This window comes from Gopherus flavomarginatus, chromosome 25 (genome assembly GCF_025201925.1).
Source record: "Gopherus flavomarginatus isolate rGopFla2 chromosome 25, rGopFla2.mat.asm, whole genome shotgun sequence".
NCBI lineage: Eukaryota > Metazoa > Chordata > Testudines > Testudinidae > Gopherus > Gopherus flavomarginatus.
In genome coordinates, this window is record NC_066641.1 from 8,528,805 (window position 1) to 8,553,826 (window position 25,022).

At 59.9% G+C, this 25,022-nt stretch overlaps 1 protein-coding gene across 1 annotated transcript in view; it reads left to right on the forward strand.

Moving 5' to 3' along the window:
* PPP1R9B (protein phosphatase 1 regulatory subunit 9B) overlaps positions 1–21,226 on the forward strand; it is an 82,959-nt gene extending 61,733 nt beyond the window's left edge. Inside the window, exons 12-20 of the mRNA XM_050935367.1 lie at positions 6,425–6,476; positions 13,956–14,113; positions 15,636–15,957; positions 16,643–16,721; positions 17,506–17,580; positions 18,183–18,342; positions 18,807–18,926; positions 19,810–19,965; positions 20,378–21,226. Coding sequence (XP_050791324.1) covers positions 6,425–6,476; positions 13,956–14,113; positions 15,636–15,957; positions 16,643–16,721; positions 17,506–17,580; positions 18,183–18,342; positions 18,807–18,926; positions 19,810–19,965; positions 20,378–20,536 — 1,281 coding nt within the window. The 3' untranslated portion in view covers positions 20,537–21,226. The remainder of the gene's footprint in view (positions 1–6,424; positions 6,477–13,955; positions 14,114–15,635; positions 15,958–16,642; positions 16,722–17,505; positions 17,581–18,182; positions 18,343–18,806; positions 18,927–19,809; positions 19,966–20,377) is intronic.
* Positions 21,227–25,022: the final 3,796 nt, after the last annotated feature.

The following is a 25,022-nucleotide window of genomic DNA, read 5'->3' on the forward strand; positions in this document are numbered from 1 at the left end:
GTATTTAATTGCAGTGCAGACATGCCCTAATTGACCTTTCACCTCTGGGTCACGAGGGGTTCAAATACAGCCTGGCGGGGATTTAAAGCCGATGGCAGGGGGAGCAGCTGGAGGCCTGTAGGGGAGGATTTGGTGGGTGCCTGTCAGTTTCCTAGCAGGCAGGTGTCTCTCCCGTAAAGACCATTGTCTCCCTCGATGCTGATTATCCCCTTGTCCTCAGCTCTAGGATTAGCAGCACAGAGGCATCTCCTTTGTCACGTCCTTCCAGGCATGGGGCAGCTGCCTTGGGAACTTGTAACAGTACCAGGGCTAACTTCCAGCCTGGTGTAACTCCATCAGGGCCACCTGGGGGAGGGACAAGTGGAGCAATTTGCCCCAGGCCCTGCAGGGGCCCCCATGAGAATATAATATTCTATAGCATTGCAACTTTTTCTTATGGAAGGGGCCCCCAAAATTGCTTGGCCCCAGGCCCCCTGAATCCTCTGGGTGGCTCTGAACTCCATGCAACCCCACTGAAATCAACAGAGCTGCTCCCAGGCAAAATTTGGCCACTTGACAGTCCCTGACTCTAGCTGCTGCTTGTCGTCATTATTAGCATTCCTCTCCAGAAGGTCCAGTGGAGACTGAAACCTCATTATGCAGGGTGCAGTGAGAGACAGTCCGGGCCCATGTTGTTACACTTCATTAGCCAAAGAGTGGGGAGGGGAAACTGAGGCACAGAGAGGCAAAGCGACTTGCCCGAGATCATGCTGCAGTTCAGAGGCAGGAATAGAATCCAAGTGGTCCCAGGGCACCAGACCACACTTCCCCTCACTTCTGTCTGCTCTTCGGTGGAGTTGTCAGCGGTGACAGCTGGGACGTTGGCCTAGCAACCCCCCCTCCACTCCATCCCTGGGCTGAGAGGCTTTGAGTCGGTATTAAAGATGGGAATTACTTCTAGTGGGGGGAAAGTGAGGCTGGTTGAGATGGGCTGGAGCAGTCGCTGTTGGACTGATCCGGCTTCCTTAAGTGAAACCAGGTAAAGGGAGTAGAGACGACCAGTTTGTGTCTCTTGCTGCCTCTTCCTTGCAACCTGCCTGATGGGGAGGGGAACAGAGCGTGGTGTGGTCAGCCCATTCTAGGACCTGGCAAACTCGTACCAGTGTCAGGCTGTTCAGGGCATGGTATTTAGCTGTCTCTCTGGTCGTGGGCGCACTGCGGGGTTGTGGAAGGGGCAGGCTTGCCCGGCTAAACAGAAGGCAAGAGAAGAACGTAGGGTGGGAAAGGAAAAAGGCCCAGGAGGGACGGCCAGGCAGCGGGAGCCAGTCTCCCCCTCCAGGCGGCCAGTGATAGGATCTGGCTCCCTTCTCTGGGCCAGGCTCTCTGACTTTCCTTTCAAGCAGCCTTTGGACTCATTCATCATTGTTCCCCTGCTGCCTTAGTCTCGAGTGACTGGATGTCCTGATTTTATAGGGACAGTCCCGATTTTTGGGTCTTTTTCTTATATCTGCTCCTAATACCCCCCACCCCCACCCCGATTTTTCACATTTGCTATCTGGTCTCCCTACCTTAGTCTGGTACCCAGCGGCGGCAGCCCCCTGCGCTGTGTCTCGGTGTGCTGGGTAACCTTGCTGCCCCGCTGCAGGGGAAAGGCCGGGCCTCTGTGGCCAAGTGCCTCTTCTGCATGTGTCCCATTGCAAAGAGCTTAGCTCCCTGTCCTGGCCAGGGTGCAACCTGGCGCCTTTTCTCCTGGCCTCTAGGGAAGTTTTGCTGCTGACTTCCTGGTGATCAGGATCCAGCCCACGGTGCAGTGGAGGGGGGGTGGAGGGAGGCCAAGCGGAGTGACCCAAGTGGAGGCAGGGCAGCAGGACTCTCCTGTGGATTTTTGCTGACTGTCAGGGTGTCACCTGAAAAATGCCCCCTTGTGCCCTGTTGGGGTGATGTCCAAGGGACGCATCCTGGCACATGCTGCAGCAGGGTCTGTGGCCGTGACTCTTGATCCGCAGCCTGTAACATTGATCTGTAGACAAGGGATGTAAAGCGGTGAGACTCTCTTGATTTCAGCGCTGTGTTGATTATCAGCTGAGGGCTTGGCTTGAGACGTCTGGTTTTACCCATCTCCTTGGCTGTGCATGGCTCCCCGCCGGCGGTCTCCTGCACTGAATGGTGTATGCTAAACAAACGATATGACGGAGTGACTAACGAATCCGGCTGCGGTCATTCTGAGACTGAGCTGCTCGGTTGTCTTGGGCAAGTCACTTCTCTGTGCCTCGGTTTCCCCATCTTTCCCCATCTGAGCTGACTCTACAAAGTGTACTGATAGACTGGAGAGGGTTCAGAGAAGAGCCCTGAGAATGATTACAGGATTAGGGAACAGAGTGACGGACTCGCACAGCTCAGTCTGTTCAGTGTACCAAGGAGAAGGTTGAGGGGTAACTTGATTACACCGGGAACAAATGTTTAATAATGAGCTCTATGCGCTAGCTGTGAAGGGAATAATGTGAGCCAGTGGCTGGAAGCTGGAGCTAGACAAATTCAGCTGCAAATAAGGGGCATGTTTTTACCAGTGAGCATCTATCCCCTGGAACAACTTGCCAAGGCGGGCGGGGGTGGTGGTGGATTCCCCCTTGGAGGTTTATTCTAAGACATCAGCTCTAGGGGCATGGGTGGTGGGTGAACCCTGGGCTCAGGGAGGCTGACCCCCGGCCTGCCCCTTCTGCCTCTCCTATGCCACGCCAGCCCCGGCCTGCCCAAGCATCCCCATCCCCCGAGCGTGGGGCGCGGGCCCAGTTCCCGGTAGCGCGCCCCCCCCCCAGCCCCAGAGCCCTGGGCGGAGTCCGTGGCTGCAGGCTGGCCCCCATTAGCCCCAGCACAGGGGAAGAGCTGCAGTAGCAGAGCGCTGGGAAGCAGGAGGGGGCTGGGGACGGAGCGTGGGCAGGGCCACACAGGGCTGTTTGGGGGGGGCTCATCCTCCCCTGGCCTTTGATGCCTGCCGCCCAGGTCTCGGGGTTATTTGGGGGAAATCCTGGGGCCTGTGTTATCCAGGGGCTCAGACCAGATGATCACAACAGGCCATCTTTTCGCTGGCCCATGATTTCCTATAATCTCCTAGCTCCAGCCTGCAAGCCAGGCCCTGGAGGAAAGATTGTCTATGTGGGGAAACTGAGCAGAGTGGCTACTGTGCAGTAAAGCGTTCCAGGATACCTGTTCCAGAACAGCTCCCCGCACGGCTGCCCTTCTGCAATAGAAGTGACCAGAGCAATTCCCGAGCAGCGATTGCAGTCAGCTTCCCCCTAGGACAAGCCCTTGGCGTGGTGGTCACCAAACTCACCCTTCCTTCAAAAGCCGGTGCCCCTTGGCTCGTGGCAGAGCAGCCGCTCAGTCCTCAAAGGCACTGGGCTGGTCGGAGCCTTTCCTCTGCCTGTGCCCGTAATCAGCTGATGCGCCCTGCGTGGGGTGGTGGGTCCCAGGGGAGACCTGGCTTTGAATTCAGGAGGAGGGAGGGGCCTTGCTTGAAAGGATTCGTGGTGCAGGCCAGGGGCCAGCAGGAGCCGAGTGCTGGAGGAGGAGAGGGAGGCGGGTTACCAACCTGCTGGGGGGGTGGCCTATGGGAGATATTTGCAGGCATGAAAGCAGCTCTCTCTTCTACTGCTTTGTTCCATCACCCATAAGGCTGCTTTGGGGCCTCCAGGGAACACCCCAGCACTAACCACAGGGAAAGAGACACAGGGGCTAACCCAGCTAAAGGCTCTACCGCGGGAGCGGAGACAGCAGTGACAGTAACCCTCGCCCCGGCCCGGATTTGAACCCTTGACTGTCTGCCCAACCCCCCTGCCCCTTAAGCTAAGGGAGCAGCACCATAGCGGTCAGCAGTAGTAGGCTTCTATCCTCTAGCGGACACGGGCGCATGACACACTTTGTCAGGCGAGGTGTGGTGCATGCACCCAGTAAACACTCCCAGCCCTAAAGATCTTACAGTCTGCAGAGAGCTGGCCTGTGCCTCAGTTTGCCACGCAGAAAAACGGGGATGCTGCTGCTGATCCCCTGGCAGAGGCACCCAAGGGCTTTGAAAAGGCCTTGGCAACTGCAGGGTGTGAGGTGCTGCCTTGCTCCTCATTCACCCTCATGGAATCGAGAGGCGAATCCAGCCGGGGGCTGGTGTATTCCTGATTGGTATCGGCTGGGGGCCCGTCCCATAGTGTCCTATTCCTAGGCTGGGGAAGATAAACATGCCCACTTGCTAAATGGCCTTTTCCCCAGTGACGCTGTCCCTCTGCTTTCCCAGTTCAGGACTGTCCAGCCAGTACGAACCCTAACCCTGAAGTCACGGCCGCTGTGAACAAAGGCAAACCTCCCCAGTCTGGTTCAATGAGAGATCTGCTTGGGGCAGAGGGAGCCCCCCCACCACTCCAAGGGGAGCAGTGGGGGTACCTGGGGAGCCCCCAGTGAGGTGGGGGAATATACCCGCTCCTACACCCCTTTTGGGGACACTCCTTGCTCCCCCCTGCATGCTAGCCCCAATGCCTTGGTGGCTCCCCATGTTGGTACCCCATGTGCCCCCTCGCCAGTCTGCCTCCACGTGGGGGAGGCAGAAAAGGTCTCCCATCTCCAGTCTCTGCTCTGCGCCCCTCACGCTTGGCAAGTGGCAGCTTTTACAGTGGAAGAGGGAACCGCGGCTGTTTGGAAAGCGTGGGCAAAACCCTGCGGAGAGAAAGCAAACAAATCCATGGCCAAAAGTGAGATGGCGCGGACGGGAACTGTGCCAGGCAGAGATGCTGCCAGCCTCTCCCGTGTGAGAGCCACGCGCTGCCCTCTGCCCGGCGCTGATGGGAGTGCGGCGGGGGAGACAGTCACCCAACGCCTCCCCATCGGGGCCCACTCCTCACTCTGCCCCAGCGGAAATTCACACCGAATCGCTGACCCCCAGGGCCTGATTCTGCAGTCGCGGGGAGTGTTGGCAGAGTAAAGCTGGCAGGATCAGGCCCAGCGGTATTAGCGCTGTGGTTTATATTTAGGGCAGTTTTCTCTGCCCGGGCAGGACGGTTCTCTGCAAAGAGAACTGGGAGTCAGGACTCCTGGGTTCTCTGCCTAGCTGTGAGCCAGTCACTTCAGACTAGCGGCTTCCCTGTCTGCAAAACTTGGGGTCACACTGACCTTCCCGCCCCTGGGTGCTGTGGGTCTGAATTCATTGTTTTCAAAGTGCTTTGAGATCTTTGGAGGGAAAGGGCTGGGTAAGATCAAAGGGAACATTGCCATTGTCACAGGGAGAGGGAAACTGGAATGCTAGATCAGACCATCCCATCTGGTATCATTGCTCCAAGAGTGGCTGGCCCCAGCTGCTCCAGAGGAAGCTGAAAGAAACCCTGCAGTGGGCAGTTATGGGATAATCTGCCCCTGTGAAAAGTTACCTCCTGACCCCCTAATAGTTGGCATGCCCTGAAGCCTGAGGGTTTCAACCCCTCCCCAAAATCTTAACTTTTTACATTCTTTCTATTAGAACCCAGGATGCTCTTGTTCTCCACAGAAATGCCAAGCCTCTTTTGAGTCCTGTTCAGCTCTTGGGCCTCAGTGAAACATTGTGGCCCTGAGTTCCACAGGCTAATCGAGGGCTGTATGGAAAAAGTATTTCCTCTTATCAGCCTGATCCAGTTCTAAAACCCCTGAGTGACGGACTTTTCCACTACGTCCCTTAAATACATCCTTCATCCCACCCGTCAGGAAAATACCAGCCGTGGGCCGGTGTCTCCTCCCGCTAACCTGAGAGAGTTGTATGGTGGGGAAGGCAGAGGAGAATCAGGCCTCCTGTCTCTTTAAATGGATGGACAATAGCAGGCGATCAATCAACGTCCATGTCTTCTATTGCATCATCCATCCTGGCTCCTTTTGTAGCGCGATGGGGTTGTGGGGGGAGGGAGAAGGGGGCAGCAGGGCTGGGGGAAAGGGAAGTAGAGAAGTCATGTGTGATGATACAGGGGATCTTGCTATACCACTTGGTCCCTCTGCCACCCTCCCCCACACGCTGCCCCCAGGATCCAGCGGCTTGGTCCAGCTCCGGAGCCTGGCTATCTCCAGGGTGCTTCCGTGGGGATCCTACGGGTCCCATGGCTGCAGCTCCGTGCACCGGGCACGTCCGGCTCGACCCCGTGTAAGAGCTCAGGCCAGGCTGGGTGACGTGACCCTGACCGGCTGCCCCGTTCCCCTCTGTAACACAAGGTCAGGCAGCTGAGACACCATTGCTGGCTAGACTACAGCCAGAGTCAGGCCCAGATGGCCCCCACTGGCCCTCCCCAGAGCTCTCTCGCACTCCAGATGGATGGGGGGTGCTCTCCGGTGGGTGATTGGGGACCCCGGGGCCCAGCCGCGCGCCTCCCCAAAGGCACCTGTGCCAGCCGCTTGGCTTTGGATGTCCAGCACTCTGACCCTACCTCCCCTCTTCTCTCCACAGACCTGCCCTGCCATGTCATCCTCCAAACACCGAGACGCCGACGAGGTTTTTGGTAAGTCTGCTGCACGATCTCCATCCTCTTCCTGCCCCCACCCCTGGTCTCTCTGAGCCCCCGCAAGCTCGCCCCCGGCGTCACCAACCAAGGGAGACTTTCCTCGGTGCTGATGGCCTGCAGAGCGGAGCAGGGACGGCACAGACCCAGGCTGGGGGGAATATGGGGCTTGGGGAGGGAAGGTCTGGTGGGAGGGAGGGAGGTTGGCAGGGGTGTTAGGGCCTGGCAACTGGGGGCCAGTGAGCTCGAGTGTGGATGGAGACAGGGAGGTGGGAGATTGGAGCTAGGGGCCAGGGATGGGGGAAGCTAGTTTTGGGGAGCCAGGACATAGGGGTGGGGGAAGGGGGATTTGGGAGCTAGGACCTGGCTGGGGGGAGGGAGGATGGGGAGCTTAGCAAGCGCAGGAGCCCGGGGAGGGTCTGGGAATGAATCCCCTCCTGCCCCTGAAAGCCGTGATCTGTTCTCCTGCCCCTCTTATCTATGGGGCTCCCTGGCCCAGAGGAGCCCCCCGGATCCCTGGGAGATGGACTGGGACAGCTGGCCTAGGCTTCTGGCCCCTCAACTCCGGCCTCCAGCCCTAAGCTGGATACATTCCTGGTGGGGGCTCCTGCCTCTGGCCTCGGGGGGTTGTCGCTGTGCTGGGGAAGGGCAGCACCTGCTGAATCAGCACCTGTCACCTGGGCACCCGATGCGGGGGAATCAGGGCCCAGCATGGACGCTGCCTCTCCCGCATATGCCTAGGTCAGACGGTGCCTTCCTGGGAGTCAGGAGCAAGTGGTCCTAAGTGGGAGCCCCCTACCATGTACACGTGGGGCTCCACCTCCCCAGAGGTGCTTCTCCCCACTTCCCTCCACCCGTGCCCCCCACGGTTGCTGGGATCCTGCAGGGACCCTGCATCCTGCTAGAGCCCCCTGCACGGGGCCTTGCTCATTCCGCCTCTTAGGGATACCCCCCCCACGCACACACTCCTACTGCTCCCTCTTGTCTCCCCTCCGCTTTCCTTTCTCTCTCATCCCCCTGGTCCCTCTGTGGCCAGGTGCTGCAGTGCCCACTCCAGCAGGCAGCAGAACTTTGTGCAGGCTCCTGCTTTGCCTCGATTTCCCATCCGCCTTCTGTGGGGGTCACAGATCTGCCCTTCGGGGCCTGCCCCTGCATCCTTTGGCAGCATAAGACTCTCAGGCAGGTCGAGGCACGTTTGGAGCACAGAAGAAAGGAAGGATCAGGCCCATCACATGTTTGTGTCTCTTGGGGCTTGCCTCTACTCAGGCAGTTTGCACGTGTGGACCTCCTGGCGTAGGCAGTTGTGCAAAGCACGATGGTTGTGCAAAGCACAGCTAGCTCTGGGGCAGCCGGTCCCAGTTGGGCATGCTAGCGTGACCCCGTCTTCCATGGGTTTGTGCTGTGGTAGCTGACCGGGTGCCAACCAAAGCCAGTATGGACAGGGCTTTGTCTGAATCTCTCCCCCCGCGTGTGCGTCTGCCTCTCTCATTGGCTGACGGCCATAAGCATCCGGGCAGGTTCACGTGCACGTGCGTGTCTACAGTCACACGCGTGTGCGTGTGGTTAACAGGAGCCTGAGCCGTGCCATACTGCAAAGGCCACTGCCTCGACTCCCAGGGGCTGGAGTTGAAAGACCACGTGCCATCTGCAGACGGCTGATGCTGGGAGTGATTCCCGTCTGTGGCTGGAGAAAAAATGTCACCCTAAAAAAAAAACAATAACCATGCAGCAGGTGGAGGAAGTGGCTGGCAAACGAAGGGTCGAGTCCCCCAAGGCACAGCTCTGATTTTCCCGTTCGGCCTGGCACCCGCCTGGTGCCCCCTGTTTATAATGAATGAGCTGGGACGAGCAGTGCGTAGCAAAGACAACCCAGGGAAGGCTGGAGACTGACAGCGCGGTGAGTTACACCCTCATTACCACCGGGGGCGGGGGGGGGCATGACCGTGTACCACGTGGGCAGGGATGCGTCGACTGCTTAAAGAAGATGGTTATCTAAGTCCAGTCCCCGCCAGACTGTTGTCTAACCTAGGGAGTCTCAAACTTCATGGCACCGCGAGCCCCTTCTGACCACAAAAATTACTACAAGGCTCCAGGAGGGGGGACTGAAGCCTGAGCCTGTCTGAGTCCCACCGCACCGGGTCGGGGTGCCAAAGCCCAAGGGCCTCGGCCGCAGCCCCGGGGCCTGTAACCTGAGTGCTGCTGCCCAGGGCTCAATCCCTCTGGCTTTGGCCCCGAGCCCCAGCAAGTCTAAGCCAACCCTGGCGGCCCCATTCAAATGAGCTCGCGACCCACTTTGGGGTCCCGGTCCCCAGTTTGAGAACCGCTGGCTCGAACCCGCTCTCAAACCCCTCCAACAATGGAGATTCTGTGCCTACGCGTAGGCACGAGAGCCCACAAAGATACGTGAGTCCGTGCAACGCACATGTACTTGTGCCAATATTGGTGCGCAGACGTGGTGGCACAGACCCTCCCCCCCCGCCGCACCTGTCCCAAATGGCCACACGCACGTGCCCGCATGCTCGGGTACACACACCAGGTACACAAAGGCGTCAGGAGTTGCCTGTTTCTCGTTCCGCTTTTCCTCTTTACCCAGAGGCTTCCACTGGAAGCGTCTAGCTCTGGGGAGGGGGCTTGGACGGTCAGCCACTGAATGCCGCAGAGTATGAGCTGGGGGCGTGCAGAAGATTGCCTTAGTTCCTGGAAATAAATACGGGGCAACAGTAACTGACGCAATGGGGAAATGGAGCATGACAGAGGAGAGCCTAGAGCACAGGAGTCGGTGGCTGCTGTAGGACTGGCTTTGCAGCATGGGGGGGGTGTTGTGTATTGTGTTGTGTGGCAAGCACTGTCCCTGCGAGTTGGGTGGCTATTGGCGGCATCTGCCTATAATTCAAGTTGTCCGAAACGCGCCATTAGAAGGCCCTGTTTTCAGCGGCTCAGAACTTTGTCAGACTTGAACTGTTTGGGCTGAAAATTTCCCCTGCCTCAAATTGAATTTGGAGAAGGTGTGGGGGGGAGGGGGTTTCAGCAAAACCCATTCTGCCATTTCTGAGACCGAGGTGAGGAGCCCAGATTAACAAGCGTTCTCGGGTCCATTTCTTTGTGCTTCTCTAGCAACCCCAGGCTTTGGTGCAGGGAGTTGAAATTGGACAGGGGTAGAGTTTCAAGGTGTCAGCGAAGCCCCAGCCCCACTGGGCTCAGGGCGGTACGGACATCTCCTAAGAGCCCTCTCCGCCCCCAGAGAGCTGGCAATCTAACCAGATAAAACAGCCAAAGGCTGGGACAGGCACAGAATTGGAGTGACTTGCCCAAGGCCACACAGCAGTTCAGTGGCAGAGCCAGGAATCAAATCAGGTGATCCATGCCCTACCCACTAGGTCATACTGCCCCTCGTGTTTTTTTAGCAAAGGCCCCTTCTTTAGGTGCCCAAATGGGAGTAGAGCTCCTTGCCCCACATGCACATGCTGAGTTCTTGAAAATCAGGCCGTAGGCTCTTTCAAAAACTTCCTTTGTGTCGTCTAATAAAGTGTCAGAATCCAGCCTCCCCTGCCAAAGAAGGGGTGCGCGCCCCCCGCCCATGGGGCTGGTCATTCAGTTGCTCTCCCTTGGGTGAGATGGTATTTGGGGGCAGTTCTCTGGCCCGTGCGATACAGGACGTCAGACTGGAGGATCCTAATAGTCCCTTCTGGCCTGGGGGGGTTTGAAATGGGCAGAATGGCTGATTTCCCCCTCAAACCCAATGAGATTTTCTGGTTTTCACAACACTCATGATCCATTTCACATTTCCTGGGAAATCCAGGATGGTGGGGAAACATGCCCCAGCCTTCTGCCTCGGGAGCAGGTGGCTGGGAACCGACGCAGAGCTCTGCGTGCAAGGGGAAATGTCCGTACGGCGGCGAGGGGCACGCACGACAGTCGTCCCGAGCCGGCTGCTGGCTCAGCCGGCCCTGGCACTTAGCCCGCTGCCTGCTAGGTATTTTCCATCTCCGGCCTTTAAAGCTTGCTAGCATTAGCACGGTGGGGGCTGGGCACGGCCGGCAGCCTCCCTGGATTCGGGGAAATGTTCTTTGCTGCTAATGTGACACATGGAAAGTGCATCCAGACGCTGTTGGGCTGCCATCCCTTGTGACAGGGAAGAGGCAGTGCTTGGCTGCGTGCGCCCTGTGAAGGGGGTTCTGTGCAGAGGCTGCTGGACGCAGGCAGGCCCCGGGATTCTCTCCAGTGAGGCCAGGGGTCACCACCAACCACAAGGCTGTCGCGCCACTGACCACTGATCTTCAACTCGCCCCTTCTAGGGCCTCCAGAAGCCAGGCCATGGGGCCCTGACTGCATTCAGCTTCGGGGGCAGGAGTCCTTTGAAGCATCCACTCTTGGCAGCTGTGGGAGGCGGGATGCTGGCCATGATGGTCTGATCCGCTCCAGCAAAGGGGACGAGGGGGAGGCTGGGGCCAGGCACCGCTGTGGGAATGGGGATCCCCCTGCCCCTTTCTGTCTGGTGTGCAAAGAGGCGTTAATTTCTGCCTCGCTCCCAGGCCCTCAGAGGGGATGCCTGGTGTGACGTTATTGATATAATCTGGGACCATATAGAACATGGTTGCAACTAAGGTCCTGTAGTGGCACCAAATCTTATGTAAAAGGGGTCACATAAGGTGTCTAAGATCAGGTTATGGGTTGCTGGTTATGATTATGCTGTCTGTATGTATGTGTCATTTTGTAGTTGAAGTTATGAGTATTGGCTCTGTACTGTCTGTATTTCAAATTTTTGTTGTGCTTCTGGGAGACATCCCAAACCAGTTGGTGTCAGCTCTGTCTAGCCTGCTTGATGGCCCATTAAGGACCATCAGCTACACAACTGACTCATTGAGAGAAGGCAGATATGCCTTGTAACTCAGCAAAGTATGCAGGGACTTGCCCCTGTGACTCCAGACTCCATTTTGCTGTAGTTTTTCACAGTAAGGACAAAGGGGTTCTTACACCTGGAAAAAACCTATATAAGGCTGATGCCTCATCTCCTTCTTGTCTTCAGTCCTGCTTCTTACCTCTGGAGGGACTTTGCTACAAACTGAAGCTCTGAACAAAGGACTGACCCATCCCAGTGGGGGATGTCCAAAGAGACTTGATTTGAACCTGCAGTTTACTCCATCACTGCTACAAGCAGGGGCAGCTCCAGGCCCCAGCACGCCACATGCGTGCTTGGGGTGGCATGCCGCAGGGAACGCTCTGCTGGTTGCCGGGAGGGCGGCAGGCAGGTCTCCAGTGGACCTCCCGCAGGCGTGCCTGCGGAGGATCTGCTGGTCCTGCGGCTTCCGTGGAGCTGCAGGACCAACGGACCCTCTGCAGGCGTGTCTGCGGGAGGTCCACCGGAGCCGCGGGACCGGCGACCGGCACAGCGCCCCCCGCAGCATGCCCCCCTGCTTGGGGCGGCGAAATGTCTAGAGCCACTCCTGGCTACAAGCCTGAACTAAGAACTTTGCCATTACTGTATGTAATTGATTCCATTTAACCAGTTCTAGCTCTCATCTCTACCTTTTCCCCTTTAGGAATAAACCTTTAGATTTTAGATTCTAAAGGACTGGAAAAGCGTGATTTGTGGGTAAGATCTGATGTGTATATTGACCTAGGTCTGGGGCTTGATTCTTTGGGATCGAGAGAACCATTTTCTTTTATTGGGGTGTTGGTTTTCATAACCATTCCTCCCTCGGACGAGTGGGACTGGTGGTGATACTGGGAGACCGGAGTGTCTACGGAAATTGCTTGTGTGACTTGTGGTTAGCCCGTGGGGTGAAATCAAAGTCCTCTTTGTCTGGCTGGTTTGGTTTGCCTTAGAGGTGGAAAAACCCCAGCCTTGGGCTGTAACTGCCCTGTTTGAAGCAATTTGTCCAGAATTGGCACTTTCACTTGGGTCCCGCCAGAACTGCATCATCACACCTGGCGCTCACAGCAAAGCAACTTACAAAGAAATCTGCCTCCGTCTCCCTCGCGAACTTTGCCAGTCACGGCCCAAATCAATGTTCCGAGACTGCAACGAGCCCTCAGCATCTGGGGAAACCTTTGGCACAGATCTGTTTGCCTCTCTTGTACGCCCCCACTCCCAGCATCTTTCCCCTCTCTGGGGCTCTGCCGTGGGCAGACACAGGCGGGTGAGGTAATCGCTCTCACTGGACCAACTGCTCGGGGCCGAAGGGCTGGGCCGCCAGAAGGGCCAGTAACAGATGTTACCTCACCCATCTTGGCTGTCTCGTATCCAGGGCGCGACACGGCTCCACCACTGGCACAAACGTTCCCAGAGTCTCTTTGGCCTTGTCTGTGCCAGGGAGATTGGCCTGGCTGATCCCTGCCCATGCCTGGCTGGCCCATACCACACACCCGGCGCCCAGTTTGGGCCTGTTCTGGCCAAGGCTCCGCTGTGCCTGTCTGCGTCATCTTTTCTCCCCTCCGTCCCCCTCCCGCTCGCTCCCCGTTCTCATGAGCCGCGTCTCCGTCCCCCCCGCTCCCACTGGAGTCGGCTGAGTGGCAGCTGATTCTGAGCTCCTGGCAGGCTCAAGCAGGCCTGTGTGTGTGTGTGTGTGTGTGTGTGTGTGTGTGTGTGTGTGTGTACCCCCTCACACACACACACACCTGGTTAAGTATTCATGACCTCCCGAAGGCAGCTCCCTGCTCTGTCCGCAGGGAAGGCAGAAGGGGCTGGGATGAGAGACGGTGGGAGGAGGGGCGCTTTGTGAGCGAATGTGTGTATGTATGGAACTGTGTGCACATGGGGGTAGGGGTGTTTGTAGCTGTAGGGTGTGTGTGGAGCAGTGTATGTTTTTTGGTGGTGTGTGTGGGTGTGTGTTTGTGTTAACCCTTGAGGACAAAATACACCCGTAGTAATTAACACCCCAGGGTCCCAGCCCTTTTGGAGTATTAACCAGCCGGTGCACTAGGATAGGGGATCACCCACTCTGCAAACCCTGGCAGGTCAGCCCTGTGCGTTGGGGCGGGCTGCTTCCCCACGGGGGGTGCAATTGTCTCAGGAGAGCTCGGCGGCCCTCCACCCACGCAGCTGGATTCTCCAGCGTGCTCAGGCCCCAGTGCTCCTGAGCTCGGGGGGAACCTCAGCCCTACGTGTCTAGGGCAGCTTGGCCCAGCTGTAGCAAGGGGGAGAGGGAGAGAGGAGCCTGTGGATTTGGGAGGGAGCTGGGGCAGGGGAGCTGAAATGGACGTTGCTGTGTGTCTCTTCTCTGAACTCTCTCTCTTTCTCCCCCTGTTCTACCCTCTCCCTCCTCTTTGTCCCTGGCTGGGACACTGCCCCACCTTTCCTTTGTCTTCCATTCATTCCTCCTCTTTTCCTCTCCTCTCCCCCTGCTCTGTCCCATTCGCTCTCTCCCAACCCCCTGTGCTCCCTGTCCCTCTGTGCGTCCCCCATCGCCCGGTCCCTCTGCCTGCTCTTGCTCTCTCGCTCTCCCACTTCTCCGCCCCCCTTCTCTCTTTCACTCCCAGATTTTAATGATGTGATTCCAGAGACCCAGAGGCTGGACAGCAGTTTGCAGAAGGCCCGAGCCCAGCTGTCGGCCAAGGGCAGGCGGCACCGCCCGTCCCGGTCCCGCTTGAGAGATAGCGTCAGCTCGGCGGAAGGGGAAGAGAGCCTGGAGAGGAAGGTGAGCACGGGCCCAGGCGGGGGGGGCGGCTGTGTTGTTCCACACGAGGTGGGCCGGGCGTTCACGAGGTGACTGTAGCTCTGGGTCAAAGGAGACCAGCCCCAAGCCCTGCACCCAGAATGGCTGCTCCCTCTCCTCTCTCTTGTGACACAGGAGCTCAGGATCTGCCACGCTGGATAAGACCATGGTCCATCAAATCCTCTATCCCGCCGGGTGCTGTAACAGATCAAGCGGTGGGATCCCCTGCTACCGGCTCCCAGCGGGTCAGACTCTGGCCAGTGACTAATGCTTCATTTGGGCGGCCCGAGAGCCTAGCAGGGCCCCAGACGGGACATTGATACGGAGAACAAGGCTCAGCAGAGTGACTGGGAGGGGCTATAAACCTTCCTGCTTCAGGGCAGGAGCTGTGCTCTAGCAGATCAGGGTCAGGAGGGAACAGTCCTTAAGGGCAGGTTGTTCCAGAACTGCCTGCTACAGGGTTTCTGCGCCTGGCTGCGGCTGCAGGCAGGTGACTGGGTTTGATCAACCAGTGGCCTGATCCAGTGGGGGGTGAGACGGGATACTAGAGGAGCTGGGCTAATGGTCTGATGCAGTGGGGCAGGAGGAGGGATCCCAGCAATGGTCTGATGCAGTGGGGCAGGAGGAGGGATCCCAGCAATGGTCTGATGCAATGGGGCAGGAGGAGGGATCCCAGCAATGGTCTGATGCAATGGGGCAGGAGAAGGAGATACCAGCAATGGTCTGGTCCAGTGAAGCAGGAGGGGAGATACCAGACTAGCTGCCCAATGACCTGTTCTATGGTGGCAAGCCCTGTGAACCTGGGTGCTACCCACGGTTGCCAACTTTCTAATGGCTGAAAACCTAATACCCTTGTCCTGCCCCCGGCCCCACCTCTTTCCTGAGGCCCCACCCCCTCCCTCCCTCCATCACTCACTCTCCACGCCCCCCACACACACACCTGTCTCCCAGGACTCACCTGCTGGGTGCAGAGCCAGCCTGGGAGGAACTGACACGGACCCTGCCCAACCGGGGCAAATTGGGGGTCAGTCCCTGTAGCAAGGGGCCAGGCAATCGGGGCACGGTGGAGCAGAAGGCGGGTGGCCAAGGTCTGCCCCCCGTTCCCCCTCCAGCATCACCAGCTGAGCAGAGCCGCCCCTCCACGTGGCTCCAGCTGCTGCTCTTCCCGCCCCCCAGTGGCGAAGCCCGGTTACTGCATCCAACTGGACTTTCACCCTCCGCTCAGCTCGCTGCCAGGTCCCCTTTTTCGACCGGACCCCTGGCAACTGCTGTGGAAGGCCCGGCTCCCTGATCAGCCCATAGCGAGGGTCCCTGCGGGTCCGGGTCGGAGCTCACCAGTGGGGAGTGGGGGAAGCAGCCTGCGAGCAGCTGGCCCTGTCCCTGCACCAGCACTGCGGAGAAATAGGGGGCTTCACTGTTGTCCCCCATGTCAATGCAGCAGTTCCCAGGGGCGGGGGTTCCCAGGGGCTTTCCTGTGGCTGACCCCCCTGCGTCCCACCCACAGGTGGCCGATAAATATGGCAGCCCACGGCACCGTATGAGATCCCCGCTGCACGCCACCCTGCAGGTCTCCTCTCCCCTCTCCGGCTCCTCTCCCTTCCTCCGCGCCACCGAATTCTCCTTCGACGCCGCCGTGGTCAGGAGGACGCTGGAGGAGGACGAGCAGCCTTCGTCCCCGCTGATCCGCTACCAGCCCCTGACCAACGCTTCCTCCCAAGAGGCCTTGGGATGCACCCCCACCAGCTCGCCCCCCAAATCCTGCCACAGCTCGGACAGCTCACCCATCTACACCCGGAGGGACCGCCGGGCAGAGCGGCACAGCGAAGGTAATGGCTGGATGGAGGAGCCACCTTTACGCAGGAAAGCTTCCGTAGCATTACCTGCCCCGCTCCCTACAGCACCTCCCGCTGGGAGAGGCGGGGACTGGAATGACTGGGAGCTCCCCCCATAACCAGTGCTCCTGCCCCGCTCCCTACAGTGCCTCCTGCTGGGAGAGGCTGGGGCTGGAATGGCTGGGAGCTCCCCCCGCCAGCGCTCCTGCCCTGCTCCCTACAGCACCCCCTTCTGGGAGAGGCAGGGACTGGAGTAGCTGGCACCTCTCCCCACAGCCAGTGCTCCTGCCCCTTTAGCTAACAGCGAGGCCTCTCTGGGTTGGGTCATGGGCTGCAGTGCCTGAGTCCCAGTTGGTACCCGGTGGTTTTGACGAAGGTTTGGGCCTGTCCAGTGCCCCTGGCAGGGCTGGGGGTCAGGTAGCCCGTTTTTACCCGGATAAAGACAGAGCCGGGATTTGCCTGTGCTTGGGAAGGGAAAACACCTTCTCGCTGAGCTGGAGAACTCCCCACGGCCCAGGTCTCCCAGGCTTTCCCTTAAACCAGCCTGGGAGCTCCCTTGGCAGGACCCTGCTGGGGGGCCATTGCCAACCTCCGAGGGATCCCCGGGGCCTATTCCCACCAGCCCAGGGGACGTTCTCCCAGCACCTTTGATCTCTCCCAGCATGTTTCTCTGCCCTAGATGACACAAGCCCATCAGAGCCCGCCAGCCCCACCATCGGGCTTGACAAGAAGACCCGGAGGAAGTTCCTGGATTTGGGGTGAGTCCCCCGAACTCTGGCTGAGAAGCCCCTGCCGTCTGTCCACACTGACAGCTCCAAGCGCACTGGCATGGCCACATTTGCGGCACGTGCAGCGGCACTGGGAGCGGTGCGTTATGGGCAGCTATCCCAGCATGCAAGTGACTGCAACGTGCTTTTCAAATGTGTGGGTGGAGTGTGACAGGGACTGTTGTGTGTATGTGGGGGGAGAGACAGCGGGTTGGGGGGACTGAGAGCACGTCAGCGTGCTGTCTTATAAGTTCAGACAGCAGCAGACCTCCCCCTCCGTCCCCCCCGCTCCCCCAACCTTAATGGTTGCTTTGTCTTGGAGCAGATAAGCAGCCGGCTGTCAGAAACGGAGCTTTGAAAGGGCATAGCCGCATTCCTGCCGCGATTCAAAAACAATGAGAAGAGTGGCCACTTGACTTAAGGGGATCATGGGATATTTCCGGAGGCTGATCAGAGCGCGGTAATGCAACCCCTCGTTCACACTGGCACCGTGGCGCTCCAGCGGGGGCGCAGCAAACGTTATTCCTCTCGCAGAGGTGGAGAACCAGCAGCGGCTGTAGCCACAGAGTCAGGGCGCTCTACGTGCCTTGCCAGTGTGGACGGGGAGTGAGTTAGGGCGCCCAGGGCTGCTTTAATGCGCTGTAACTCGCAAGTGTAGCCAAACTCTCAGAAAACTTAAGACATCCAACAGATGCCCGGTGCCCATCTCTTCCCAGACCACAGGTGCCTCCACCCCCGGCACGCCACTAACGAGCCTCCTCTCTCTCTGCCGCAGGGTGACCCTGAGACGAGCCTCTTCCAGCAAAAGCAGGAAAGAGAAGGGGAGCAACCGATTGTCCATGGGCAGCAGGTGGGGAGCTGCCAGCCTCCCCCGAATCCTGAGCTTCTCACAAGCCACAGCCAGAAACATCTCCCTGAACCCCACAATCGCATCCACCCCCTCCTGCCCCGCCTTTTTCAGTGTGTCCTGTTCACCCTCTTGGCTTTTCTAGTGCCAGGGGGCACTCGGCCCTCCCCAGCTCCTGAGGAATGTGTCTACCCCTCTGCCCTGGCAATCAAGGAGCTCCGCCTGGTCTCCAAAGACCCGGGTGACTTGTCAAGGGCCCTGGAGCAGCTGAGACCCAGAGAGGGAGAGACAGGGAGGTGCGGATGGGAGAACGTGTTCACTTGCGGTGATGAAGCTGGGGTGCACGGAGCCGCAAGGAAAAGAGGAAGCTCAATATGCTCAAGAGATGAGAACCTGGCAAAGAGGGGAGATGAAGGCATCAGGGAGCAAAGGACTTGGGGGATGGTCTGGGTGCCCTGGATAGATCCAGACCCGGGCTGGGCTCAGTGGGGTGGAGTCTGGTCACATCTGGCAGCTCGGATGCTCCGGGGAGCCCGGCCCCCCCGGTGGGCCCCCGGGAGCCAGGGGAGCGAGGATGCTAACCCGCCTGCCGGCTCTTTCCCCAGGGAGCTGGTGGAGGGCTCCAGCCGCTCGTCCGTGTCCCCGTTCATGCCCTTCTCATGGTTCACGGACAGTGGGAAGGGCTCGGCCTCGTCCGGCAGCACCGTCTCCCCGACCCGCTCACCCAAGAGGGAGGGCTTAAGCCCCAAGAAATCTGCCTCCCAGGTCAGTACCCATCCCCTCACCCTGTAGGGCCGGGGGTGGGGGGGACCTGGGGGCGCTGCCCTGGGTGCGGGGCCAAAGTCCTGCCATGACCCTTTGCAGGACAGGCCCCTTTCTCACTCCTTGGGTTACCACCTGGCTGGTATTTGATCATTTTGGCCGCTTTTTTATGGCTTTGCCCGCGGCCAGAATAATGCTTGACTGCTGGGTGTTTGTACATGGGTGTAAAGATTTGCATTATTCTCACCAGACACTGGGCTCGCTGAGGTTCAAAGTTTCTGGGGCCAGCTAAAGATGCTGCAGGGTTCCCTGGCTGCCGTGTCAGACCATCTTCCCTCCCCGTGTTCTCCCTAGAGACTGACAGTGGCTCTTGGGGGGAGGGGGGGGGTTGCCTTCGTGGGGGAGGGTGCCGGGTTTTTTGCAGGTTTTTGCACCCTACTGATGCCTCGGCCTTTCCCCGCGGGCAGGACTCCACCCTGAGCGACGACTCCACCCCACCCAGCAGCAGCCCCAAGACGCTGAGCAGCGGCACCAGCGAGACGAAATGCTCCTACCCCTACCACACCCTGTCCCAGTCCTCCGACGAGGTGAGCCCGCAGGGGTGGCCGAGGGGGGCAGCCTGGGGGAGCCGGTTGGCCAAATCCGACAGCGAGGGGGCAAGGGGGCTTTGGCTGCTCCACTCTTGGGCCCAGGGCTGGGGGTGACTCTGTCCATGGGCCCCGTGGAGTTGCAGATCCTTTGCCAGGCTGGGGGGTGGGGTGGGGGGTGTCTCAGGGCTGCTGGGTGTTGAAAGGGAAACTGGCAGTGACATTAAAAGTGCAGTTACCTGCAGGAACCGGCCCCTGAGGGATGGGAAGAGCAGCTGGAGCCTGGAGGGGGGGCTTGGCTAGCAGCTGCTGCTCTCCCTGGCCCCCAGCCTGACAGAGAGAACTTGGAGTGACTGGTGCCATCTGGGGGAGGGTGTAACCTGTTTGCCCCCTACCCCAGCTGTGCCTCAGTTTCCCCAGCCCCTCACTCTGGGGAACCCCCCACAGCTATGCCTCGATTTCCTCAGCCCAGCCCCTCGCTCCAGGGACCCCCCCTGCCCTACTGTGCCCCAATTTCCCCAGTCCCTCACTCTGGGGATCCCCCTGCCATGTCCGGTTGTGCCCTGATTGGGGAGGGTCCGCGTCAGTTTCTCCCAGCCCAGCTCTGCAGGCCACAGGTGAGTCCCGGGAGATGTGGGAGTGTGCGACGGGTGCAGACAGTGAGCAATGGGGGGAACTAGGTGGGGCAGGAGGTGGGGCCTCAGAGGAAGGGGCAGGGCAGAGGTGTTCCGTTTTCAGGGATTAGAAAGTTGGCCAGGATTCACCTCTGGCCTGCAGAGCTGGGCTGGAAGGAACTTCTGAAGGATCCCTGCTGGGGCGCCCTGACCCGGGGGCGGGGGACCCCCGTGGTGCTCACCCCTCCCCCCCTTTCTGCCCCCTGCAGTTCCTGGACGAGCCCCTCAGCGCTGCCACCAGCTGGAGCAGCCAACAAGTGGGCCAGTGGCTGGAGAGCCTGAACCTGGAGCAGTACGTGGATGAGTTCGTGGCCCGCGAGGTGGACGGCCAGCAGCTGCTGCACCTGGATGGAGCCAAGCTGAAGGTAGGGGTGGGGGTAGGGCTGCCCTGTGGCTCCTAGGGCCTGCGGCAGCTGTGAGTGGGGCTCTGGGGTCGGCCCTTGCAGACATCCCTCCTCCAGGGAGGTTTGGGGAGGCATTGCGTTCCCCCAGCAAGACGGACCAATCCCTTTGCTGTACTGGGGGAGGGATTGGTCCAGAGGCACCTGGCCTGATGCACTGGGGTGGGAGGGAGGATGCTGGGCATCCCACCGGGCTACTCAACACAGGGGCTGGGGGCGGAGTTAATCCATTCCCCCTTCGTTAGCGTCTCATTCAGGAGCCCCCCAGCTCCCTCCCCTGGAACCTGGCTCCTTCCAGGTGGGTGGGGGTGGGAAGGGCCGTGGCTGTAATCATGAGGCTTCCCCCGAAGCACACCCGCCCCATTGCCTCCTCCAGGCCCTCGGCGTCAGCAGCTCCACCGACCGGGCCCTGCTGAAGCGGAAGCTGAAGGACCTGAGCGTGGCGGTGGAGAAGGAGCGGAAAGCCCAGGAGAAGGTGGAGAAGCAGAGGGGAAAGCAGAAGAAGAAAGAGCAGGAGCAGCAGCGGAGGAGTTAGGGAGGGCGCGTTGGCACACAGCTCCCGGCGCGGGGAGGGACAGAAGGAGACCTCCCCTGCCCAGGAGAGGGGGAATCAGGGGCACACCGACCGGAAGAGACACCGGACTCCACAGGGGATCAGCCCAGGTGTCAGTCTTTGGCTTGAGGTGGCGCTGCCACGGAGCCCGGACTTTCCAGCTGCCTCCTGGATCCCTGCTGGCCCCAGTAGACAAGCAAACCCCTCCCCAACTCTGCCCATCCACTCCACCATGCATGGGGCTCCTGGCGCTGCTGGACCCGGCCCTACAGCTGGCTAGTGGTTGGCACTCGCCCATGGGCTGCAGCTGGCACGGCTTCCTCTCCCGGTTTCCCTGCTGACCTCCGTCTGCTCCCGATCGGTTCCAGTCACCAAGGCCTTCCTGCTCCATGCTGATTGGCTGTCCTACCTCACCAGCCCCATTTCCCTTAGCCCATGGACACCACTGCTGCTCCCCACTCCTCCCGAAAATGATGGCTCGGCCCCAACAGGCCCGCAGGACGAAGATAGTGCATGGTGTTATCCCTCCCCCACCCACGAGCGATCCCGGGTTGCGTTCAGGCTCCCCAGGCCCCCTCCAGGGGCCAGGATCGACACAGCCCGGACTAGCACAGCCTGGCCAATTTATTCCGAGAGCACAGACACTGACCCAGGGAGCAACCACAAAGGAAATAAAACCGATTGCAACCAGCCCCTCCGGGGTCCGCTCTTTGCCACACACTCAGCCCTGCATTCCCCAGGCTGGGGGCCGGGAATGGGATGGGGTGAGGCCTGGAGGGGTGACTTGCCCTAGGAAGCAAATTAGGCCCTTCTCTAGGGCGGCCGAAGAGGGGCAGGAGCATCCACCGCCCCGAGGGGGTGCTGCTCCCTGCTTCTGCTCTGCTCATGGGAACGCTGGGGTCTGCTAGGAGTGGCGGAGAACTAGCGGGAGCCAGGCTTATAAAGCCCGGATGGCTGAGAAAGGATTTTTTGTCAGCCTCTTTGAATTACTCTTATTTCCGTCCTAGCCTCTATGAACTCCAATGCCTACCCCACCTTGTGGAGAAAGGACTTCTTTGTTAAGGCACAGCACCTCCCGGCCCCTGCAGCTAAGGTAGCAGAGCTCACAGTATAGGGTGTCAACCCCTAACCTCTGATGCGTGAGCTACCAGAACCCAGCCCCAACGTGCTGGCTGGCGAAGGGTAAGCCAGGAGGGGTGCAGAGACCGGGGTGTGTGAGCCAGCTGTGGGCAGTGGGTCAGGCGGGCTCGGGGCACCAGCAGCCTGACCTTTGTCATGTTTCCTGTCACTCTCAGCACCCAGGGGAATTTGAAGGTGGGGAACGAGGCAGCGTGGGGGCTGTCAATGGGCCACGCCACCAAACCTGAGGGGCAGCAGGGGGCAACGGTGCCAGTTCAGCTGGTGGGCGCCAGAGGCTGGGCTGAGCCAAGACGGAGAGATGCCAGAGGGGCGCATGCAGGCCCTGGGCATGGAGAACAAGCAGCAGCTGGTGGCTGTGCTGGTGAACTTGTAGCCAGGGCCCTCGACTCTATCCAAGCATTGCAGGGATGGAGGGGCTGCTCAGGGGGGCAGGGAGGGGGACAGTTGCACTGTGCCTGCTGGCTTCCCCACCCCACGCAGAGAGCAAAGCCCATGGAGGAGGATGGAGCTGTGTGTGACCAGGCCCTTCGCGGAGGGGGCACAAAGAGGTCTAATATTCAGCCCACCCCCACTCCCGGCTAGGTAGGCCGCGGCCATGGCTTGGGGCCATTCAGCATCACCACCCCAGGGTGAAGGGCCCTGCTGCCAGCATGGGGGGTTGCAAAGGGCCCAAGCCCATCCCCACAAACCCTGCTTAGTCCCATGCACTGGACCAGGCCCCTCCATCGCCCGGGGGAGGGGAAGGGCAGCCCCCACCAGGAGGTGTGGATGGGTTGGCCCTGGGGGCCCATGCACCCCGCCCATTGTGCTGTGGCCCTGAGCAGCGCTTTATGGCTGGTGTTTCATTTTTGCTGGCACAAGAGAGACACGCCTTAACCGGGCGGGGGGGACATTTGTTAAGGTGCTTAACTAAGGGTGTGTGAGGAGGGAGGTGCTGCACCCCTGCAGGGACAGGGGCAAAGGCAGATGTGCCCACTCCACTGCGGGTGGGTGTCAATGGGCAGCACCATTTTCAAGCACCCACAGGCTCTGGTAGCAAGGGACTGCGTTTGCTTGGCCTCCGGCTGTTTATTAACATGCTCCTGGGCCCCTGTGCTAGTGGCCCCAGCAGCCGTAGTTTGGGAGGGACCTTCCCCCATGCACAACGGGGTCCCAAGAGCTGGGCCAGGGTGTGTCCCTCCAATGCCTGCTGCACATCTGGCAGTACATGGGCCAGGGCTGAGCCAGAGCCCCTCTCCCGTGCACCCTGCGGGGCTGTGGGAACCAGCCACCACTTGGACCACAGGCACCAACTTTCCCCGGCACCAGTGAGTGCTCATGCCCCTTCACCCCCCCCGCCCACCCTTTCCTCACCCCTGTCCCGCCCCCGCCCATTCCAAGCCCTTCCCCAAATCCCCACCCCGGCCCTGCCTCTTCCCGCGTCCCCCCTCCGCCCCCCAGCACTTGCTGCTGCAAAACAGCTGTTTTGTGGCAGCCAGCGCTGGACCTAGAGGGGAAGCAGTGTGCCCAGGAGCGGCGGCAGAGCCCAGGTGGAGGCGCTCTGGGGCAGGGGGCACCCACCAATTTTCCCCCATGGGTGCTTCAGCCCCAGAGCACCCCTGGAGTTGGCACCTGTGGCCTGTCCCCTGCACTGCAGCCTCCCCCTGTGCTGCTGGCTGGGCACAGGGACCTGCTGTGTGGCCGCTGTGCCCCCCCGGGGCTGGAAGGGAATCAGGGATTTCAGCAGCAGCAGCTATCCCAGAGCAGGTAGGTAAGGGGGAAACCGGGCCAGGCCCAGGCCCAGGGGAGGTGGCCTCAGCCCTGCAGTGGCCTGGCTGCATTTCAGCAGCAGCCCGACGGGAAACCCAATCGCTCGGGCCAAGCACGCCGCGATCAGACCCTCATGGGCCGGTGACTTGAGGGAGCCTGGTCCCTCGCCCTGCAGTACCCCACACCCACCACGAGAGGGCGGGGTGCACGCAGCAACTGTGAGCGGAAACAGGCACTTAAAGCAGCGTGATTCTGATCTGCCCGGGGGTGGGGTGCAGCCAAGTACCCCCCACCCCCAGTCAGGGCCCTGCTCCCCCCATTGTGCTGGGCGCTGCACACCCACAGCCCAAAGGGGCAGTCACTGCCCATTACATCAGTGTTGCTGTGGGGAATGCAGGCAGCAGCAATGACCCCCCAACCCACAACACTGCAGCCTTGTGCCAGGGTACAAGAGCCCTGGTAAGAACGTGGGGGCAGCAGGACACCTGGGTTCTATTCCTGGTGCTGGGTAGGAATGTGGTCTAGTGGTTAGAGCAAAGGGGGCAGGGGTGTTTGTAGACATCAGGACTCCTGGGTTCTTTTCGTGACCCCTGGCCGTGCACCCTGTTCAGAGCACGCAGGGCCCTGGCTAGCAACTGGGGCTGGGGCTAATATGTAACAGAGGGGCCTGTTCAGCGCCTGATCAGTGAAAAGCTTTGGGCAAACTGAAGTCTTTGGCTTCAAACAAAGATCGGGGGGAGGGGGGGGGCGGGGAGCTGTGATGCCCACCTCTGATTTGCAGCAGAGCAGCCTCGCGGAGCCGTAATGGGCCTTCTGGTTGTAAACCCTCTGGCAGCATTGGGGGTGTGTGTGTGTCACGTTTATTAAACCCACCACCATCCTTAAATCGTGGGCAGGGGCCAGGGCAGTGTTATGAACTGGGGAGCTGTGGTTCTGCTTCCCTGAAACACCACGGTTTGTTAGTACTGCAGCTCGGCTGCAAGAAGCCACGCACCCCAGGCTGGAACAGATCCTTTGACATGAACACCCCAGGCCCTTGCAACTCACCAGGCCAGGTGCCAGGCTCGCCCCGCTCAGGAGCACAGGGCCCCACTTATTTTAGGAAACTCTGCCTGGAGATCACAGCCGGGCCCACGCCCAGCTTTAGCAAGAAGCAGCCTTTGGCCTAGTGGGCGCTGCTCCAGGCCCGCCTGAGGTGAACTGCCAGCTGCTCTTTCCCTTCTTAGGATGGTGACTCAGCTGAGGGGCAGGAGGAGGCTGCGTCCTCACCCAGCTGTAACCTCCATCACTAACACCGGGGGTAGCAAGGGCTGCGGGTCCCACACCAGACTCAGCCGCTGCGTTCTGCCAGAGGTACCAGGGGCCACTCCGCGCAGCCGGGGCTTTAAAGGAAATTTTTATCTTTTAGTTAAAATAAGGGCACAGTTAGGTGGCAATGCCCTTCCTCCCTGCACGACCAGTGGCTGGGGGTGTTTCCCCAGCCGCTCACGAGAAGCAGGAGAGTCCCACATCCAACCCCCCTCTAAGGCAGCCAGGCAGGGCTGCGCTACACCCAAGCTGTGGCTCTTTTAACGATACA